Source organism: Phoxinus phoxinus (assembly GCF_949152265.1).
Source record: "Phoxinus phoxinus genome assembly, chromosome: 12".
In the NCBI taxonomy this organism is placed as follows: domain Eukaryota; kingdom Metazoa; phylum Chordata; class Actinopteri; order Cypriniformes; family Leuciscidae; genus Phoxinus; species Phoxinus phoxinus.
Window position 1 is genome coordinate 14,527,732 of NC_136887.1, and position 20,443 is coordinate 14,548,174.

General features: G+C 36.2%; 2 protein-coding genes across 2 annotated transcripts; both read right to left on the reverse strand.

The window, feature by feature from the left end:
* Positions 1–527: 527 nt before the first annotated feature.
* On the reverse strand, positions 528–4,514 carry msx2a (muscle segment homeobox 2a). Its single transcript, XM_079630754.1, has 2 exons — positions 4,056–4,514; positions 528–3,072 (listed from the first exon to the last, which is right to left on the reverse strand). Exons 1-2 carry the CDS (start codon positions 4,396–4,398, stop codon positions 2,618–2,620), a joined length of 798 nt encoding a protein of 265 aa, XP_079486880.1. The 5' UTR covers positions 4,399–4,514; the 3' UTR covers positions 528–2,617.
* Positions 4,515–9,557: 5,043 nt separating this feature from the next.
* On the reverse strand, positions 9,558–15,024 carry LOC307008128 (uncharacterized protein). The gene is made up of 4 exons (XM_079630755.1): positions 14,533–15,024; positions 14,327–14,394; positions 14,133–14,241; positions 9,558–10,067 (listed from the first exon to the last, which is right to left on the reverse strand). Exons 1-3 carry the CDS (start codon positions 14,852–14,854, stop codon positions 14,134–14,136), a joined length of 498 nt encoding a protein of 165 aa, XP_079486881.1. The 5' UTR covers positions 14,855–15,024; the 3' UTR covers positions 9,558–10,067; position 14,133.
* Between the last annotated feature and the right edge of the window lie 5,419 nt (positions 15,025–20,443).

Sequence of the window (20,443 nt, forward strand, 5' to 3'; positions counted from 1 at the left end):
CACACACACACACACACACACACACACACACACACACACACACACACACACACACACACACACACACACACACACACACACACACACACACACACACACACACACACACACTGGGGCTGCAGTTTGTAATGCTTGCGCATGTACACACAATAATTCTGAAATTAAAATTAAATTACTGTGTTTTAAGCAAAAGTTCATAGATCAAATAGTCTTAATTTGAAAAAGGAAAGAGTCCCATCACTTTGCTGCCAACTATTGATGAACCATTGCAGCATGAAGAGGAGATTCAAACTGTTTATCTTTAATTCTATGAAAGTAAAAGTTTATGCCAGTAAAATGTAAATATTTAGTTTGAAAACATTTGAATGTTGTTTTGTTAGATAAAGAATACGTAGGTTTCATAAATTTAGACTGTTTTGAGCCGTCACGAGTTATACGTTTCAAATTAATGAATTAAAGTCAAGGGAGTTCATTATGGTATTTCTCATATTATATGTTCATATAAATTTCATCTCATTATATATTTAAATAACATTTCTCTTTTATTGCATCACCCTTTTTGCGGCAGTTCCTGATTTGAAATGTCAAAGAAGTATTAATTAACTACATGTTCTTACAATAGAATTATGGTTAAGGTTAGGGTTAGTTACTTGTAATTCTGCATAATTTACTGTTATTAGTATGGTAAGTACGTCACCTCAAAATAAAGTGTTACCAAAAGAATTTCCCAAAGAAAGGGAGTAAATGTAAAGTAATAGCATGGTAAAAAAAAAAAAAAGTTCAAACTTTTGTGCATTCACTGATTGAAGTTACTGATTAGATACAATGTGGTTTTAGTTTATATAAATATTAAGTTGTGACTTTTATAAGCTTATAGAGCATGGACATGCAGATATTGTTGCAATGTGCCTAGTGACGTTGTTTTATCTATTGTAATGAATTAACGTGTTTCAGTTAAATTATAATATAAAATGATGCTAAATGAGAGGCACTTATTTTAGTAAATGGTTCCTTTTTTTTCTCTCAGGCTCATTTAATAACTTGAAGTGCTACAAGAATAAATACAATAAAAGCTGATTTTTCAGACCTCCCTAGTCACTGTGGATCAAAGCCTTCAATGGACTGAACAGTCAGAACAACTTGGCATGAGGATCTTTTGAGTTTCAACCAAGATGAAGTGAAACTACCCTCTCGGGTCAAAAGTCGGTTTTGTGCCACAGAAAGATCTGTTATCAAACTAATGTTTTAAAAACAAAGAGATGGAAATGGACTGTGAAATGACTGCTAATTGTGACATGGGTGTACAGTAATGGGAAACACTTTGTTGGTGCCAAACAATGCCACAGTTAAGCGAGCAAAACAAGGATGAAGCCAACCAATCATGTAATGTTTTTAAGCTCGCATACACCATTTCACACTGGTGGAGTTAAACTTGGAGGGTAAGGACAATTACTAAAGGGTCTGGTTGATGTAGAGCTCGGCATTCACAATCAGTTAAGGCTCAAAGTCAAATTACGATACAAAGCCAAGGGTATTTTTAAAAGGGTAGACCGAGCGGTGAAGACCTACCAAGGGACATGCTAAGACACGGTTGGTGTCTATGGAAAATAAGCAGTTGTGTTCAATCACTCCGGCTCAGGGACTGTGACTGAAGGGGGCTATTATATCGGGCTATTTTTACTGTGTAGATACCCCACCCACATATGTGTAATTACACCAGTAGAAGATTATAGATTATTTCATTGAAAGTCAGCGATACAACAAAGCCAATTAATCCATCATAAATTACATGCAACATTGAATTTCTTAGAAACGCATCAGGTCGACACATTCCTTGGTCGCAGCACACAGAGAGATTTACGAACTTCAATACTTACGCGGCTAACCCAGTGTTTTAGTGCGTCATGTAATGACACCGTTTAATTAACTTTCCTGGGACCACCAGCATGAAGAGAGATCCAGAGGTCAACCAGCATTTCCACTGGTTATGAGCACAGACGCTTATAAAAAGCCTCTTTTCAGCAGCTCAATTTAAAAAGCATTAGCAATCATGCGACTTGAAGCGTGAGCTGATCTCCTGAAACACCTCAGAAATCGGAGCAAAAAGGGTTTAATCTTAGTCGTTTTTCCTCGAAAATGTCCAATTAGGAGATGGAAGAAATACTGGTGTGACTCTAAATCTGCTCATTCTGTAAATCAAGTGTAAAATATGTTATATACATATACATTTGAATTGGGATTCATTATACAAAAATACTTTATTCTAAGGCTATGTGGTAAAATCATTCATATATTTGACTTTTTCTTTAGCGTGACTCATATTTGAATGCAAAACATTGGGTAATATAACATCCTAAAACGCCCTGGCTGGAAAGTTACAAGAATGGCATTTTGACACTTTAAAAATCAGAAATCTCAAACCTGCAAGTCTACGTTTCATTTGTTCTTTGTGGCTTCCAGAGTAGATTAATGTCACAAAAATTTGAACATAAAAAGTAATCCGGTGCATTTATAAAACCTAATGACAACCCATGTTGATGTGTCAAACATACAAATGTCAGTCCAGCAGATAAACCAGAAGTGTTTCCACGAATAATATTAGTTTGTCTAAGATCCTCTAGACTGGCTCCACAGAGTAGCCGTCTTTGGGCAGAGGACACATAGTGTAACCCACCGGTGTGGAGTATATTCCTACAGGTGTGAAGGGCAGCATATGTCTGCTGAAAGGGAAAGACTGTCCACACAATAGAGCCGCAGTCTGGGCTTGCGTACAGAGAGGGAACGGTAGAGTGAGGCCAGGATGCAAGATGGGTTTGCTGGTCATTTTGAGCCTCTCCAGCTCTGCCTCCTGCAGTCGCTTAGCCTTCGCTCTTCGGTTCTGGAACCAGATCTTCACCTGTGTCTCGGTCAGGCTGAGAGAGCTGGAAAATTCAGCGCGTTCTGCGATGGACAGGTATTGCTTCTGGCGAAACTTCCGCTCGAGGGCCAAGAGCTGCGTGGTGGTGAAGGGGGTTCGGGGTTTACGGTTCGTCTTGTGCTTTCTGAGAGTGCATGCTGAGGGACTCGGTGGTCCTGTAAAATAAGTTCATAAATTTAGCTTGTAAACGACTTGGAAATAAACAGCTTGAACAGATGAGTAATTTGCTTTAACACAGGGCAAACTCGTAAAATACATTGTGTACCAGATCATATCGGCTGTATGCAATGTCTGAATGCTTAATTTGGAAATCAGACATTTATGCTTGTAAATAATTACTTTGTTTTTGTCTTGATCATGTAACACTGTAAAATCGAATTAGACTTACTCACTGTAAAAAGTTATATGATCAATACGTTTTTTTACAACATATGTTTTTAAATAGCTTTAACTCATCAAAATTAGTTAAGCAATTGTCAACTTTTTTTTATAAGTTATACAAGATTAAACTCGTTTTTAAAAGTCAGTTTAATGTAATTTAAGTTTAAATGACTTAAACATCCAATATGATTGTACTTAAAAATTTAATGCAGAAACTTTTTTTTTACAGTGCTTAAAAAAAGAATGCAAACCGATTACCTTAAAAACTAAGTTAAGTGAAATAGGAATAGTATGGTGTAGCTTACTGACAATGCTTATAGTTAGTACAGTTTTCTGAGTAAACAAGGCATGCAGGTGAATAGTACTGATTGCTAGATTTTTACAATTAAGTGAATATATTAAGTAAAGTTAACTAATAGAACAACGGTTGGATTTTACAGTGTATTGGTCCATTTTAAAATGCATTCTTTTGCAGGGCACTGTATATTCCTTATGCATTTCCAATTATTTCTGTTTTTTTATTTTATTTAAATGATAAAACAAAACAATTTACAATGAAGACATGTGGTTAATTGCTAGAATCACTCACACCAGTTGATTACAAAAATGGCTCAGAAAGTAGTTCTGAGAAAGGCTTAATTATATTTTACTAGATGCCACGTTGTATACCCTAATGTCATTCAGACACTATAATGTTATTACTTAGTGTTAAAATAGTTTTTTTTTTTTTTTTTTTTTTTTAAACCTAATGACTTACGTGGTGACGTTGATAGTCTGGGTTTATTGATCCAGGAAGAGTCCTCTTTGACAGATTCACAACGTTTGGAGGAATATATCACAGATCGATCATCTTGATTAATTAAACATGGCATCTGACTCGGTTCCTGTGAAGTTGATTCACTCCTTCCCTTCTTCGACATGAGGGCTTCGACGCTGAACGGGAGACTCTGCGCGCGGACCGAACGCTCCGGCGGAGGTGACCGTGAACCATGGTCATCATCATCTTCATCGGAGGACACTTTACCTTTATAATTAGCTGAAATCATTCCGCGTAAAATAGCTATATCTATATTCCACATGGAAATATGAGAAAGAAGCATTAACCTGTAGGCTCGCTCTTCGTTGCTTAACTTTTACATGACTAACAATAACTTGACAAAAGTTATAAGACTATCCGAAGTTTGAACCAATCATCGTTCAGTCCGAGGCTGCGTCTGAACCCCAGAGAAACGCCTACTTCCACTCGTGGACATCCTGAGACACAGAATGAGTGTTTGTAGGGAGATGAAGCGTGATTGCCTCATCCAGAGAGAGATCCTTAGCCGTTAAATGATACTCGGATAAAGATGTTATATTTAGACCGTGTTTATAGTGGTGCAATATAAAAGCTACAATTAGACTTTACGTTTTTCTTCAAATTACTCTCGCATCAATAATTTGTAGGATAAATCAAGCTTGTCACATATGAAGTCAGCAAAATTTGAACACTTTTTTGGTAAAATGTGTAAATAAATCTATTCTACATATAAATGTTTTGTCTCTTGAATCTCCAATATGTTTTTTGAAGACTGAAGATATTTTTTTTTATCTGTATTCAGGTAAATTGTTTGCAAGTTTGCAAGAATTGTTTTAAACCAATATATCTTTCAAGAATTAGTACTGACTCTGAGTTTTAATATTTTATTTAAAAACAACAACAACAACAACAATTCATTAAAACCTAAATACAGCAACAGCAAAACCTGATAACATTTGTGACATACGTTTGGAGGGGACCAAATGTTTCAGGCTAGCATGTAAATTACAGTAATTATATTGTTGTTGCTATTAACACCTTGTAATTAGGCTCCTGGAATCCGGTTCTTTTTTACCAGGATTTAACCGTAATACCGGAAAATTGCTACCCTCTCAAGGTGTATGGCGCCCACTCATATAGCACGAGTCTGTCAATTTAAAGGCTACGAACTTTGCTCTGCTTTGTCAGAGTTCAAGTTAAATGCTGTGGAATGCACTGCAAATCAAATATGAGTACAAAATTATGGAAAAGATTTGAAAAATATGCATTTAATGTTAGGATCTTTGCACAATCAAATCAAAGCAAAACAAACTTGACATGCAACTCCTTTTTTTTTTTTGCTGCAGAAGTTGCATTGCACTGTGGTAATTATTTGATTCCCAGAGAATGCAGAAGTACAAGTCAGTCCTGTCAAAACTAACACTTAAGTGTCTCCACCAAGTCTGGGCTCCTGCACCATTATTACAGCTCTCCAGAAGAGTCATACTCTGTAATCGTGACAGGTTTAATTCTGTGGCAAAGGCCTTGGCTTATGGCTTCATTAAGCTTTATGAATCACTGTGTTCGCATCGCTTGCGTTCTATACTTAAATGCTTTTTAGCATTCACCTTTACATATTCCCCTCTGTAATAGCAGTGATTAGGGGTTAAAAATCAGGCTAATTTGTGGTATTTTGTGGTGTCTTTAAAGTCACTTCGAATGTTAAACTAGAGAATTAAGTGGAAGAAAGAAAAAAAAGTCATTTAGACTAGCCGGAACAGCATATTGTGCTCATTAGTGGAAAAAGAGAAAATGTCAGGAAGTTCACTCCTGCCAATACTGTCACATAATATGTAATATGTACAGGATCAACACTGGAGGGAATTGAACAGATAATCCTTGACAAGGATTTGGCTGCTGTGGCCTGTGGCGCTGTAGACAAGGCAGATTGTTATACAGCGTGGGCCAAGAGGAATGATTGTTACATGGGAACGCACACCAGATGGATTGGAACAACTGTTGGGTAATTATGATTTGATTAAAGACCTAATTACATATTTCTGTGAAAAAGTTAAAAGAAAATGCAGTCAAATAAGATTTGACATAAACTGGCATTGCTACATGTTTTTTTTTTTTTCATTTCATTTGAAAGCGATGCTTTCACAATTTGGTCTTCATTACTTTTGTATACAAACATGACATGAACTAAAGAGCGAAGCATGACACAAATAAGACAAAACTGCAGTGCCAAATAAATGTTAAACACAACACAAGTTTAAATGTGTAGTACTGGCACTGCTCGCTTATTTACATGCTTTGCAGTGAAATGACTTTTTTAATTGTTTGGCCCAGATTGCTTTTGAGGGTCAGTGAGCAAATGACCGTAAACAACTTCTACCTCTGTTTCGGTAACAAATCCATGTTATAGAATGCACATGATGATGTAATCACTTTACCCATCAGTTTTACTGCTTGCTTTGGCCTGTAATTCAACAACGGACTTGACTGACACTGGACACAAAGCGAACTGCATCATTTTAAATCGTACATGGTTCAGCGGGATTGAGGAAATACTGTAATTTCATATAAAGGTTAAATGAAGTTCTGAATATATTGCTTGACTTTTTATACAATATACATTTTATACACAAAATGAATCCTGTTAGTTGTACTGATTAAACCATTTAAGGATCATTTTGTACCAGACTGCTGAATTAAAATAGCTTGGGAATCTAATTTGCACATAATAGTTACTTGCGTTTATTTAATCTCCACAAATGACCATTTCTTTAAGCAGAGAGCAGAGTTAAAATTGCCTTATTCAATGTGAAATTACGTAAACATACAAAATTAAAGATTTCAATTTGGACCTTGTAACAATTTCGCCGTTCGTTGCCTTTAAACATTCATTTCTTCTCATTAAGCGCACTGAAATGTAAGCAGACCATTATGCACAATTCATGTCCCTGGAGATGGAATATTTGATGTGGCAGACAACCCCACTTTTAGGGGTGAGCAGCACTACGGGAACATTCAGTTCATGAATGCAGCACAATATCAAAGTTGACCCCATTTTTCAGATTATAGAAAAAAACACCAGATGAGACTCTTCACATGGCTAGTAAGAATGACGTTCAGCACAATTGCACGCGGCTAGCGTTCGTTTGATAGCTCTTTCCATTAGACCCCATACGGTGAAATATGCAGTGCCAGTCAGGAAGGAAGCCACTACACTGGGACTGAACTGCTGTTAAGTGCGAGCTCACATACCAATAGAGCAAGCACAGTGAGCCTAATGTTTCTGACACAGCTGGACTGCCTGTCTGTGTCCCACTTGGCTATATCTGGATCCAGGTTCTTATTACGCCCTCATCAGTGTGAAGCGCTTGAAGGCTTCTTCCTGACGCCATTCTGTTTCCTCAAGGCAATATGCAATTATACCTGTGTGCTAGAAGTTAAGATGACAAAACCATTTCTGGGGAAAGTAAGATGTGATTTTGATCATTTCACCAAGAATCATTTTTGGTGTGGCTTTTGAGTATCAGATTTTGAGGAATTCTTAATAGGGACTTTTCTCAGCTATCACACAAGCAACTGCACTCTACCAAGGACTTTTTTTACAGCATGTTTTATAATTCAAGAGCATTTTAGTGCTCTCTGTCACATAGTGAATTAAAAGCCATAAAGCACTGGTTAATGAGATAGATCAGTCCATTTATTACATGAAGCCTTATTGTCTGTGCTCGGTCTAGTTGTATATCACTCACAATCAGGAATTTGGTCATGTTGGGCTTGACCTCACCAAAGCACGGACAAGACCACATCCCAGGAGCTATACGTGTCCTGCGTTTCTCAGTGCAATGCATTCACAGGTGCACTCTGCAGCAGTAGCACCCGTCAATTGTTATCGGTGGTAATAACGCTGTTCGAGCAGCATCTACAAAGTGCCTATGCTTTCACAATATCTCCTCCCATGTGCCTCAAACAAAGAGCCTACTAATTCCAGCTATTCACGGGGTGACATTTCATTCATTATGGATGCTGTCGTTAAAAGGAAATAAGCTGTGAGGCAAAGGATGTGCAAATGTAACCAGTGGCATTAGGTGTGTGTGGCAGCGTAAAAGCGAGTCAGTCTTTGTGCTGCTTTGTGTGCATCCAACCACATCGAGCCTGCGCAAAGTTGAGAGCAAAGACCGAGAAGTAAAGAGATTTTGATCTGTCTGCTGGAGCTCATTTAGAACGTAATGTGTCATTAAACACAATATATTAAATCTGAAGTGAAAAAAAAAAAAAAGACCAAAAGATTTATGATGGTGAAAATGAAAAACTGTATTGTTTTGAAGTTCAATGAGCCCTTTGAAGCTAAATTCAAAAGGAGCCTAAAGCAGGGCTGATCACAGAAGATACTAATCTGCATTATTCACGTGATTCGTTGCAAACGTAAATATAAACGGAATAAAACAGTTGTAATTGTCGTACAGCGTTTGGAAATTGTGTACATTGATGCAGCGTGGTCTAATATCCTGTGAGAGATCATTTGTGTTTTCCATGCTTATCCCCACATCATTACTAAAAAAAAAATGACTGTAAGCGAGCCGTGCTTGTGGCGAAGGACTCATAAACAGCGCTAAAGAGAAGGTGTGGCTCCACTTCTTAGCATGTTTCAACACATGAACCTAAATGAACCTGGTGGTGAAAATAATTACAGCTTAATTCACTGTTGGAATCCATATCAAATGTTCAATGTCACGCAGCTCATTGTTCTGGGCTTTTCTTTCTCAAAGCCTTGTTTAGCACTTTATGGCAGTTCGATTCATATTTATTCAATTGATTGCTGATTCATCGTGAGAAACTCAATTTCAAGACCCAAACACATCGTAAGGGACATATAATCTTTTGTGAAATGTGTGTTTAACTTATTGTGAGAGATCTAAACATCCCTGAACTATTCCTTTTCTTACCCGAGTTCTATAATTTATCCTAATCTACAACAAACATTTACAGTAGTTGCATTTAATCTTAGAGATCTACCCACTGCCATTTAGCTGATGCTCAAGGAAAACACACAGTCATCACAGGCGCCCAGGAGAGGGGCATCACTGTCTGTAATCAAGCCTTGGGTTTATTGCCCAATTATACAGACTTGACTTGACAACATGATTAATATATCTCAATTAAAATATCTAAGGTCATGTTCTCGACGATAGCTTCTCTGATGACTTCTGCCACAAACCCACAACCTGCATAAGCAACATGTTGAGCTCTTTCTACACTGGAAATGTAATTCAATTTTACTGTGGGTAAAACATTTACTGATGATTGTTTTCCCTAAATTATAAGTCTACAATAACTGCTGGGTTTAACCCCCAGAATCTGTAAAAACATGAACTTTTTTTTTTCTTCTTCAACAAATGACTTGACGTGCAATAATGCTGTCCCTGTAAGGCTTAACAAACATTCACACTACAGCAAGGCAAAAAAAGTGGGGAGTGAAACAGTGTTTTAGTGAATAACAAAGTCATTTAAGGTTAATTTACAAACCAATATGTACATTACTGGCATGAATGAACACTGTGTTAACAAAAACACATGGGAAGGCTATTCTCTTTATAAATATTTAAAAATAAACAACAGCTGGTAAATATAAATAAATAAATTCAAATGCAAAGCGTGGAGGTGGGAGCCTCACTGCAGTTTATGAAGCTGCTCTTCATTTTGGAAATATCTCCATCTAGTGGTCATCTGTAGGTCACACTCATTTCCTCTTCAATATATTAGTTCTGATCATTTAGATTTTAAACTTATATATGACTTATTAGGCATATATTAGGCAACTCTTATAACTTATTAGACAATATAACTATTTATGAACAGTCATATGAAAAGGTGAACAAATAAAAGCTCATCCTATTGCCCTGTAGTCTCGCTAACAAATGACTTTGCCATGTGAACAGCATTCTTTTCCTCTTTAAAATTCACTGCATGTGATACCACCTGAAATTAAAATCAGATGAAAATCAGCTGTAAATCATACTTGACACTCAATAATGTTGACATGTTCAACACATTAATGTCTAAAAACTTTCATTTTGTATGTACAAAGGATTTTAGAAGCCAACAGGCTCTTGCAAATGGCATTAAGAACAGTTTACCACCTTAAGTAAACATTATGTCATTAATTATCCTTAATGTTCTTCACACAGCTCTTTCTCATTCATAATTTCAGTTTTTCCTAACACTAAAGAAAGCTTATATAGCCTAGTGCAGTCACAGAGCAGACTAAAGCGGTGTCCTAATTCAGAGGCTGCTAGATTATGGAAAAAATCATAATTACGATTATTTTGGTTAGTATTGAAATCACGATTATGTAACACGAGTATTTCACATGACTTTGGGAACGTGTTGCATTTATTAAAAAGACACCTTTCAACAATTCTTTAAAAAAAAAATCTAAATTTTAACATTTCAACACTTTTTGAACTATTAAAATAAATATAATACTTCAATAAGTATTTTAATAATTCCCGCAGGTCTACCACTTATAATGCGGGAAATTCCGCCGCAAACATTGATTCACAAGCAAGTAGCTTGTATGAGCAGCCTAAATTACTAATCCACAGAGATTATAAAATAAATCAAATCAATCATTTTAAAACTTTCTCCAAGACGCAATTTCACAAACCGCGTGAGTGTTCAGCGGTGCTGCGTCTTCTCTCTCGTCTCTCAAAATGTGTTGGACAAGACAAGCGTCGAAACTACACTCTCGCGTTTAGGAGTCGGGACATGACGGAATTGTCACTTGCACAATCGGGCCAGCATTGCATCGTAACTAAAGTTGATAATTTCACTTCTTTTTAAGTCTTATCAGTTTAAACATTCAAGCTGAGAGAGGTTATGGCTTCGGGAGGGGCGGATATGCGCGTGTCATTCAGAACACAAGACAAAATAAGAGTGTTCTTGCACAACAGAACATGGCAAAATAATCGTTGTTACTCGATTGTACTATTTTGGTGATCGTTGGGGGCCAAAATTGAAATTCAATTAATTGCACAGCCCTAGCATACAAAAGCTGGTTGCGACGAAGGCGGTCCCACTTCGACGGCTCCTTCAAATGTGGCTTCCAAATGCGTCCTTTTTCAAAAAAAGGATTTTTTTGAGAGAAATTGTCGAATTACTCTTTTAAACGTAAGCATTGGGTTTCAGCTGACTCAAATATATGAGACAAATGTAAAAAACTAAACAAAAACACAACAACTTTAAAGCTGTTCAAATGCTGACATATCTTACTAAGATGCAATTTACAGTAAAAAATTATATGATCAATAAGTTATGACAACAACATGTTTTTGTATTGCTTTAAAGGGACACTAAGTATCTTTTTAGGTATTTTATTATCTAAAATCAATATTTTTATTATTGAGTTTATTGCCAGTGAGAGGCGCTTGAAACTGCACCGACAAGTTTAAAAGTCTGGATTGCATTGTTATTATGGACCATACATATGGCAAGCCACAAGAGAAGAAAACATCGTCGCCAAAAAAGTCAAAAATAGAACGTAAAATGCGTGGGATTTCCCCCTTTCTGGTCAATGTATCCCAGCCTCTGCTTAATTATTTTTATCCCCGGTGGGATATGACTCCCCTCAAAGTGATCATAGTGCTACTATAGTGGCGAGACGGATCACAAAACTTATCACGAATCCGTGGTTTGATTAGAGTTAATTTTATTTTTAAATGATTACTCACTCACTCTTGAGCGTCTGGCGCGAGCGATTTCAATGTAAAGACGCGTCGCGTCTAGAGGTCCTGCGGCGCGGTAGACGCGAGCCTCATTCTACTCCAGTTTGCGCGAATGAGGCGAATTGCTATCACAGATAATGTTTTTTCTATCATTTCACTGTAGCTCAGCATCGCGATGTAAAGTTAACGTTATTGCATGAGCACAGTTCATATGTGTGGAGAAAGATAAGCTATTAGAGTAAACATATTGCGTTAGGCTACTTCAGTTAATAAGAAAAAAGATTTTACAATTCCTGCACATGCAATGATGAAGTTCATGTTCTCTTGATTTATTTTTATGAATATTTAGAACAGGAGAGAGGCCGCACTATGCATAAATAGTCTTTTTATATGCAAATAAAAAGACTATTTATTAATTGTGCGGCCTCTCTCCTGTTCTAAATATTCTAATTATTCAGGCCAGCACTCTTAAAATTTACGTTTAATCACTGAGTGAAGCTTAGTCCTATTCCCTATTCCCATTTACTTATTTTTATGAATAACAATGTTTCAAAACATCCTCGCACCCTGAGCATAACTACAATATTTCATGTTTTTCACAGTCAGTAATTCATACTGTAACATTCGTTTGTTTGTTGTCATGTTGCAGTTTGTTTGAAATAACACACCTGTTCACCTGAAGGGAAACTCGACGAAGTGCTATTAGAAGACATCCTGTCAAAGCTTTTTGGTACATTTCGCCTACCGTAGATGCAATGTGCATTTGAAAAAATGAGGCGCTGGAGAGCAAAATTAGTTTGAATGCAAAATACGAATTCACCACTAGATGGGAGTAATTCCTACTTATTGTCCCTTTAACTCATCAAAATAAGTTTAGCAATTTTCATCTTTTTTTATAAGTTATACAAGATTCAACAAATTTTTCTAAAGTCAGTTTAATGTAATTTAAGTTGAAATGACTTAAACAACCAAGTTGATTGTACTTCAAAATTTAAGGCAGCAACTTTTTTTTACAGTGTCTGTAGTTTATACACTTATTACAGAAATGGACCATCCATTCACAGTTTGTGAAGCCTGATGTGTTTTCAGACGGTTTAATATAACTTTCAAAAAAGTCTAGTACGTTACTGTCACTCATCACAGTCAAAGTTGCTAGGCGACAAGAACAATCCTCAGTAGGCTAGACCATCCCATTTAACAGAGCTTGGTCCGACCTTCGCGGCCTTCACACGCATCGTCAATATGAACTGTAGTTTATACGAAGATTCTTCAAAATTTCTCCTTTCCCAAACATCATATCAGTATGGGTATCATTAGGGTGAGTAAATAAGCTGTGTCCCAATTCAGAGGCTGCGAAGGTCGGACCTAGCGTTGTTAAATGGGACGGTCTAGCCTTAGCGACTGACAGCTGCCGATTATGAGTGACAGTAACGTTTGTACTGGACTTTTTTGTTACATTAAACTGTCTGAAAACCAACCGGATTCACAAAAGGGCTCACCGTGGTCCATTTCTGTATAAAAGAGTATAAACTATATATAATCGTATCTTAAGTATGTCAACAATAAGAGTATAAAATATGCTTATCTTAGTAAGATATGTCAACATTTGAACAGCTTTAAAGTTTTTTATCTTTACATTTGATATAATTTCAAATCATTAGATATTTTAGTAAGTTGAAACCCAATATTTATGTTTAAAAGTGTAAAAGTGTTAAAAAAATCGTGTCTTCACTGGCGCGTAATGCATTCTGGGGTAGGCAAGGCTGTGAAGGATCCATCTGTTGCATCCTTCATTTCACGGGAAACTAAGGATGCATTTGAAGGAACTGGGACGTCCGTAGCTATACATAGGTTTCTTGTATACAAACAATACCGGATGCGCGCGCATCCAAGAGGCAAGACCGCTATATGTTATGCCGAGTTCTGTAAAAGAACATTGTAATTAACGTAGATTTCGCATTGTTTGTAAATTCTTGTTGACTCAATAATAAACTACAATTTCAGAGTTGAATCTGTTTGCTTGTGTTTCATTTGCATATTAATATAACATTATGTAAAAAGTTAGTTAGTTGACTAGTATGAAATTGTCCAACTAAGTTTGCGAATCATAAAAACGTGACATACCCTATGCACTTAGGTTAGTTTACAGCACAACAGCTCCGCGTCATCTCTGCTTCTGCTAGATATAGCCGTAAAGACTGTTGCTTTCTGCCTCTTAGATGCGCGCGCATCTACGTGATGACGTTGCACAGAAACCCGTGTATAGTGACAACACTTTAAACTTTGGAACTATCCCTTTAAATGCAGACAATGGGCAAACCTCATTTGCTTTGGCTTGGTTGCCTCAAGGTGAGTAACCGCTCTCTGATGACCCTGTTCTCCTCCAACATTTTCTTGATTGTGCTCAATACATCCTGTTTTGTTTGGGACTGACATGGAAAAACAACAACACCACCACAGGTCATAAAAATGAAAATAAAATGCCATACAATTCTGAAACTATACCAATTTCACCTTTTCCTCTGCTGCTGCTGCTTGAGGATCTCTTGGTGGTGGGAATACAAAAGTATCAGATGAGGGCCCTATTCACACACACACACACACAGAGAGAGAGAGAAAACATGCAACTGCATTCATTCTGCTCTAACGTTACACAACAGAGTGATATGAAAACATGTGCGTTTTAAATGACTGTATGAGTGGCTGTGGTCCACACGCACCTTCACGAGCGTCACGTTTGGCGCGCTGTGATTTCCCGCCTTCAGGTGCCCTCAGATTAACCGTAGATTTGTGATAGGTCCTCATATTCGAATAAAACCTCAAAAGATGGTTTGTTTTCATCTTTCTTGAGAAACATGGTGTTATTTCTGGACTTTTGATGTGGAGCAAGGGTGAGGGAGTAGCGTCTTGAGTCAACCTGTTCAAATTCCTACTCAGTTTATGGTGTTTGCTATTTTCCCCGGTAAATCCCGGTTTCTTGAAAAGTTGGGGCGACTGAGAGCTGAAGCTCGGTGTGTAGAGTAATCTACAGTAAGTTGCCATTGTTAGCGACGAAACCACACTTTACGAACTAAAATAAATAAATGAACGAACGTAATGTGAAACTTAAACTGCTCAAATGTATTAACGACAGAAGAGGTCGAGCTCATGAACGGTCACTTCAGGTTTGAAATGGAGGCTCAATTACAAGCGCAGTGCAAAGCACCCGATATGCCCTTAAAGGAACAGTTACGCAATAATGAGTTCATAAAAAAAAAAATGTTATGGAAAAAAATCACATCGTGTTTCGGGTTCCAAAGTATTACTTTGTATTACAATTAAATTAAAATAGCTTATTTTCTGTTCTGTGACCTAAAGCCTTTGCGTAAGGAACAACCAAACTTGTGCATGAAAATATTAGGCCGCTTTTAAATAATATATGGCCCCTATGACGACATGCGGACGAATAAACGATGACAAAATGTTATTTTCATTTAATTTTCATCACGGTTGCCCTTGAGGTTCACAAAATGCTTCAAATGATTGTCCCGGCATTGTTAAATAACTTTACATACACAGCCTGCCTTAGTAAAAAGTAATAGACAATAGCTAAGATAACATTAGATTTAAACATATTACATTATTTCTCATTGACCCCTAAAAGTTAGATTTAGTCTGAGATGAGATGAATGAAATGCCTAAACAAGTCTTTAATTTAATCATATTCGTAATACCGAGAGGAGCTACAGGTGTAAAATCCATATGAAATAATATATATATATTATCCATATTCCATAATAAGATCATAATATAATCAATACCATACAAGTGGACTTCCATTTGTGAGTAACCCCAGAGTGCAGTCTGGACGATGGGGCGGGGCGACACTTTGGGGTGGGGCGATACGTGTCGCTCCGCCTATCAACAATTTCATTGGTTTATAATACAGCAATCTTATTGGAGTAGAAACTTGAGGCATGAGCATGCGCATTCCTTTATGTACGAGTTTATGAATGATCTTCTATCTACGCAGTTTCGCGCAGTTTGGCCGTAGGCTACTACGTTGTCGCATGGCGATTTCAGTAATGATCAATTAAATAATGTTTTTATTAACTTAATACGACTTAATAAGTTAAATGAAGTTACTGTACAACAAACAATAACAATCCCTTCAAGGCAGACCGCCGTGTGCTGCTAAATATGGGGAACGAATTCTTCATTCGTGGCCACGATACCTAGGTCTATATCAAGTGAAGTAAAAAAATGTGTATAGCGCTCAATTCACATCGTTTTGTAGCAGCTTTACAAACAGCAATATAGGCCTAAGCATTCATATTGAGCCGTTTTAGAGCTGGGCGATATAAATAAATATGTTGCTGATATAAATCATACGATGTTTTAGATTTAGCTAAATTATATTTATTAATTTACCCAGCAGATAAGTCAATTGCACTTTAAGTGAGCAATGATCATGACTGCATTAAATTACTAGCATTGCAAGGAGAGATCGCCTATTAAGCTAATATTTTCCGAATGTCATGCAATGCTGCGACATTTTACATCATTAATTTATGCTTCTTCATTTTTCCATTATAAATAAACTCGGGGTTTTACACTACATAATGATAATTCACTGTATTTCAGTAAGACACAGTTCCGAAAGTGACAAATAAGACAATAATAGGCTACCAAATAATACAAGCCCTGGCCATTGTTTTTTTGTGTGTGTGTGTGTGTGTGTGTTTTGTTTTTTTTGCGTACAATGGGAATTTAAAAACCTGCAGTGCTGAAAAGTGGAAAAAAATAATACTAAAACAGATATTATTATGTCGATCTATAGCAAATATGATCATTTATGTGCTCAATTTAAGTAAGTAGGTATATAAATAAGTAGCTATTTGAAGTAGGCTGTTAGGCTATAGGCCTATATGCACAGATTTACAGCGGTGATTTTTTAAAATAGTTAGGCTACAGATATAGCCTATGCCAGTGTTAATATTTGAAACTATTTTTAACAGGTAAACAACAAGGAAATATGTGTTTGCCATTAAACATTTTATTTGCACTTTGTGCCAAAAAATGCAAGCATTGGAGAACAAATCTCGTTAAAAAATCAACAAAAAACGGTCGTGCTAAAAAATCAGAGCACTAAAATCAGCTGCTTGCGTTACGGCGATTTATCATAATTTGCGTAAAATCCAGAGTTTGAGCTGATCCACCGACCGACCTGGTGGAAATATGAAATGGTGCTGTCGGTGCTGTCACCAAGCGTTCGTTTTTAAACAATAACTTTGTCTATTCTGTGTCTTAACAATAAAACATTATCCAATAGATCTTAACTAAAATTACCATGGTAAACCGATAATATACGATTAGAGTTAGCATTTAATATTTCTTTAATATGGACAAATCATTCACAAAAATAGTACATAAAGAGTGCGCATGCTCAGGCTTGAATCAGGCCAATGAGATTGCTGTATAATAAGCCAATTAAATTGGGGGTGGGCGGAGCGACACGTGTAACCCCGCCCCAAAGTGTCGCCCCGCCCCATCGTCCAGACTGCACTCTGGGGTACTACCCATTTGTTGTGTCACGCGGTATTGCCCGAATACCCGCCAGAGGGCGCTGTTTGTGTGCTTCTGCAGTGATCATGTGTGCGGCCTCTAAATCAGACTGCCTGCAATAATAAGGTGCAGTGTTCAGACTTAAACAAATACCGTACTGTACTAGGATTTGCATATAACAATATGCATTGCTGCATGAGAAGCTCTAAGTAATGCAAGTCCATACAGTTTAGATGTACTTCTGTGCATAAATCATGATGAGGTCTGCCCTCTCCACCAGCTCCATTACACCTTCAAGTTGCAGTAAAAACAGTAATCAATTTTAATAACTCCAGAATAATCAAGTTGTCACCCTGGTGTCCTCCTTGTAATCATAATACTGTCTTTTAGGCAGCATGCGCTGTATCAGACAAGCTAAAAATAGATTTGTTTGACCCCATTTGCAGTCAGTTGTGTGCCAGAAGCTTTCTGCATTTCCTATTGCGCTCTGTTAAAATAACTAACACTTTGATGTTATGTACAGTAGGTTGAGTTAAATTAAACACAACATAAAGATCCAATTTCCTATCAAAGGTTTCATTGATAACTTTCATGGTTAAGACAAGACATCCGGCATTTCCTGCAATCAAGTTTATTCATTCAACATTTCACATTACAAATACTTTAAGCATTCTGTTATAAATATTTAACCGCAAATAATCGAGACTCAACTACCAAAGCACATGTATGTCTAAATGATATTTTTTCTTTACATAACTCCATGTGGATGTAAAATATAAAAATTAAAACTTTTAAATGACATAGCAAAAAAATTGTTCCTCTTATAAAAATCTATTGATAAATACACCTTCCCATACAGTTATAAACTATGTAAATTTAAATAAGCAGTTACATAGAGAATTTTCTGATATTTTTTTTCTAATCCTTCTGTAGGCATGAAGCACAATATAGTGATTATTAAAACTAGAAAATCTAATAAGTGTACTGATCAAAAACTATAATCAAAATGACAATTATTACATTCCAATTAAAAATATATCAGTAAATGGTTGAAACATTATTCACTTAGTATTTACATTGTAGTCACAGTAGCATGAACTCAAGTAGGAAAATATGTGAATACGTAAAAGTAAAAACACCTATAATTTTCAGTGGTATTTTTTTAGTTTTTTACTGTATAAATCAGAGAATAATAAAGGTTATAATAGCTGGAGGAGAGTTTGTGAGGTGATGCATGTTGAAAGTGGTGGATTTGCACATAAGTAGTTATAGTAGAAGTACAATGTAAAGGTCTCTGGGAAAACGTATTGCACAGATATCACTGTCAATATTTTGAAAGTGTATTCAAGTAAACCCTGAATCAATTTATGACTAAATCACCCTCTTGTATGCTTCTTTTTGTCAACTAGTAAAAACGGTAAAAATGGGGTATGCACAGTTTGTGCATGGGTAAGGTATACAGAACTCAACGCGGGTTGAAACAAAACCACTATTAAAGCAAGAGAAAATAATTAAACCCTAACTTCTTAATTTAGCTCATGCATACCTAATGAATAAATGAACCTTGTTGCCTCTCAGAATTATACATAACAGTAAACATTGATATTTCAATATGGAACATTCATCATTGTGATACACGTCGCATCCTAACATTTCTCTAATTTACATGGTTAATTATTTTATTTTCTACAGCCAATAATGAGGGAGATATCATCATTCTCATAACTGATAGAGGGCAGGTACTGGATAGGTATATATTTCTACATGTACCACACAATTTAAGGAATTTGTGTCATGCTAGATTTACTTTGTCCATTAAGATAGAAAAGAACACTGTTTGCATTTTGCAAATATTAGATATTAGTTTGAACAATACAGTCACCTAAATATATATATGTGTGTGACAATCTAGGGATTTCAGAACGTAAAAACATAAAAACCTAAACAAAATTATATTAGCTTTTTTTCTTTTCCTTAAGGTATGCTTGCATCATAACCAGATCTCTTAGTAACAAAAAGTACAAAATCTATATTCAACAAGTGAAAAAAAAAAAAGTTATCACAAAAGGACTTTCCGTTTGTGGAAAAAAGTGACTTGAAAAACAATATTTAGAAAAGTAGTGCATAATGGTTTTACGTCCATGACAAAATAATTAGCTATAAAACACAGTACAAAAATCAGCAGACCATGTAAAAAATAATATTTGTTTTTCAAATTCTTTGAAATGTGCTCAGCTACTGCAATGCTCAGTTAGAACACCAATTAACCCATGGCAAAACCCATGCAGTAAAACACTATCAATGCAAAACATGGTAATTCCTCATTAGCAAATACTACAACATTGAGTTAGCTTTTAGCACAAAATCCCTGACAAATGAGCCAAAGTTACTGCCATTACCATTACAAGAATCATAAACACTTAAGTGAATATACCCATTTTTTTTTAAATCCATTAAACCAATTATGTTTTTAAGCTTTCTATTCATTGTATCATAGACAGTAGGACATATCTAAGGCTCATCTTTGGTTTGCCTGACCAAAAACCTGTGTATCGAGCACAACAAACAGTCACACCCAGTATCGGCACATCTCTGCTGTTCTTAGTTGTTGCCCTTTAGCCTTAAGCTTGATTTGATTAAGTAATATGTAAATTGGATGTAGTTTAATAGTAATCTTTACAGAATGGGTTACTCTAAAGGATTTGAATAACTACATCTTTTTTTTCTTTTTTGGCTAAATCACAAAGATTTGCCTTACACGTGAGAACCAGTCCATATCATCCATTCCAGAATAGGTTGCGGCCTCTTGTTAGTTGTTACTGTGCATTTGAAAGGAGTAACTATGATTGCACATTTGCCATGCAACCGGTTAAGATTAGTCAGTGAAATAGCAAACCTCAACATTAAAGTCATATAAATGAGGCTTGAACCCTTACATTGTTAGCCTCTGTGTGTATAGCCTTCAACAGATTCAAGTGAAAATGTGACCCATTACAAACAGAAGATGACGCTCCAAGAGAATAAAGATAGAACAGTAATTCAAGTCAGGCTAAACATCTATATATATATATATATAATTTTTTTTTT

Bases quoted from the DNA above. Each gene is read 5' to 3' on its own strand.
- msx2a (XM_079630754.1), bottom strand. From the start codon at position 4,398: ATGCTTCTTTCTCATATTTCCATGTGGAATATAGATATAGCTATTTTA. The intron at 3,073-4,055 runs GTAAGTCATTAG...CTTATTTTACAG, and splicing joins CAGACTATCAACGTCACCAC to GACCACCGAGTCCCTCAGCA.
- LOC307008128 (XM_079630755.1), bottom strand. From the start codon at position 14,854: ATGGCAACTTACTGTAGATTACTCTACACACCGAGCTTCAGCTCTCAG. The intron at 14,395-14,532 runs GTGCGTGTGGAC...GTGTGTGAATAG, and splicing joins CAAACGTGACGCTCGTGAAG to GGCCCTCATCTGATACTTTT. The intron at 14,242-14,326 runs GTGAAATTGGTA...TTTCCATGTCAG, and splicing joins CAGCAGCAGCAGAGGAAAAG to TCCCAAACAAAACAGGATGT.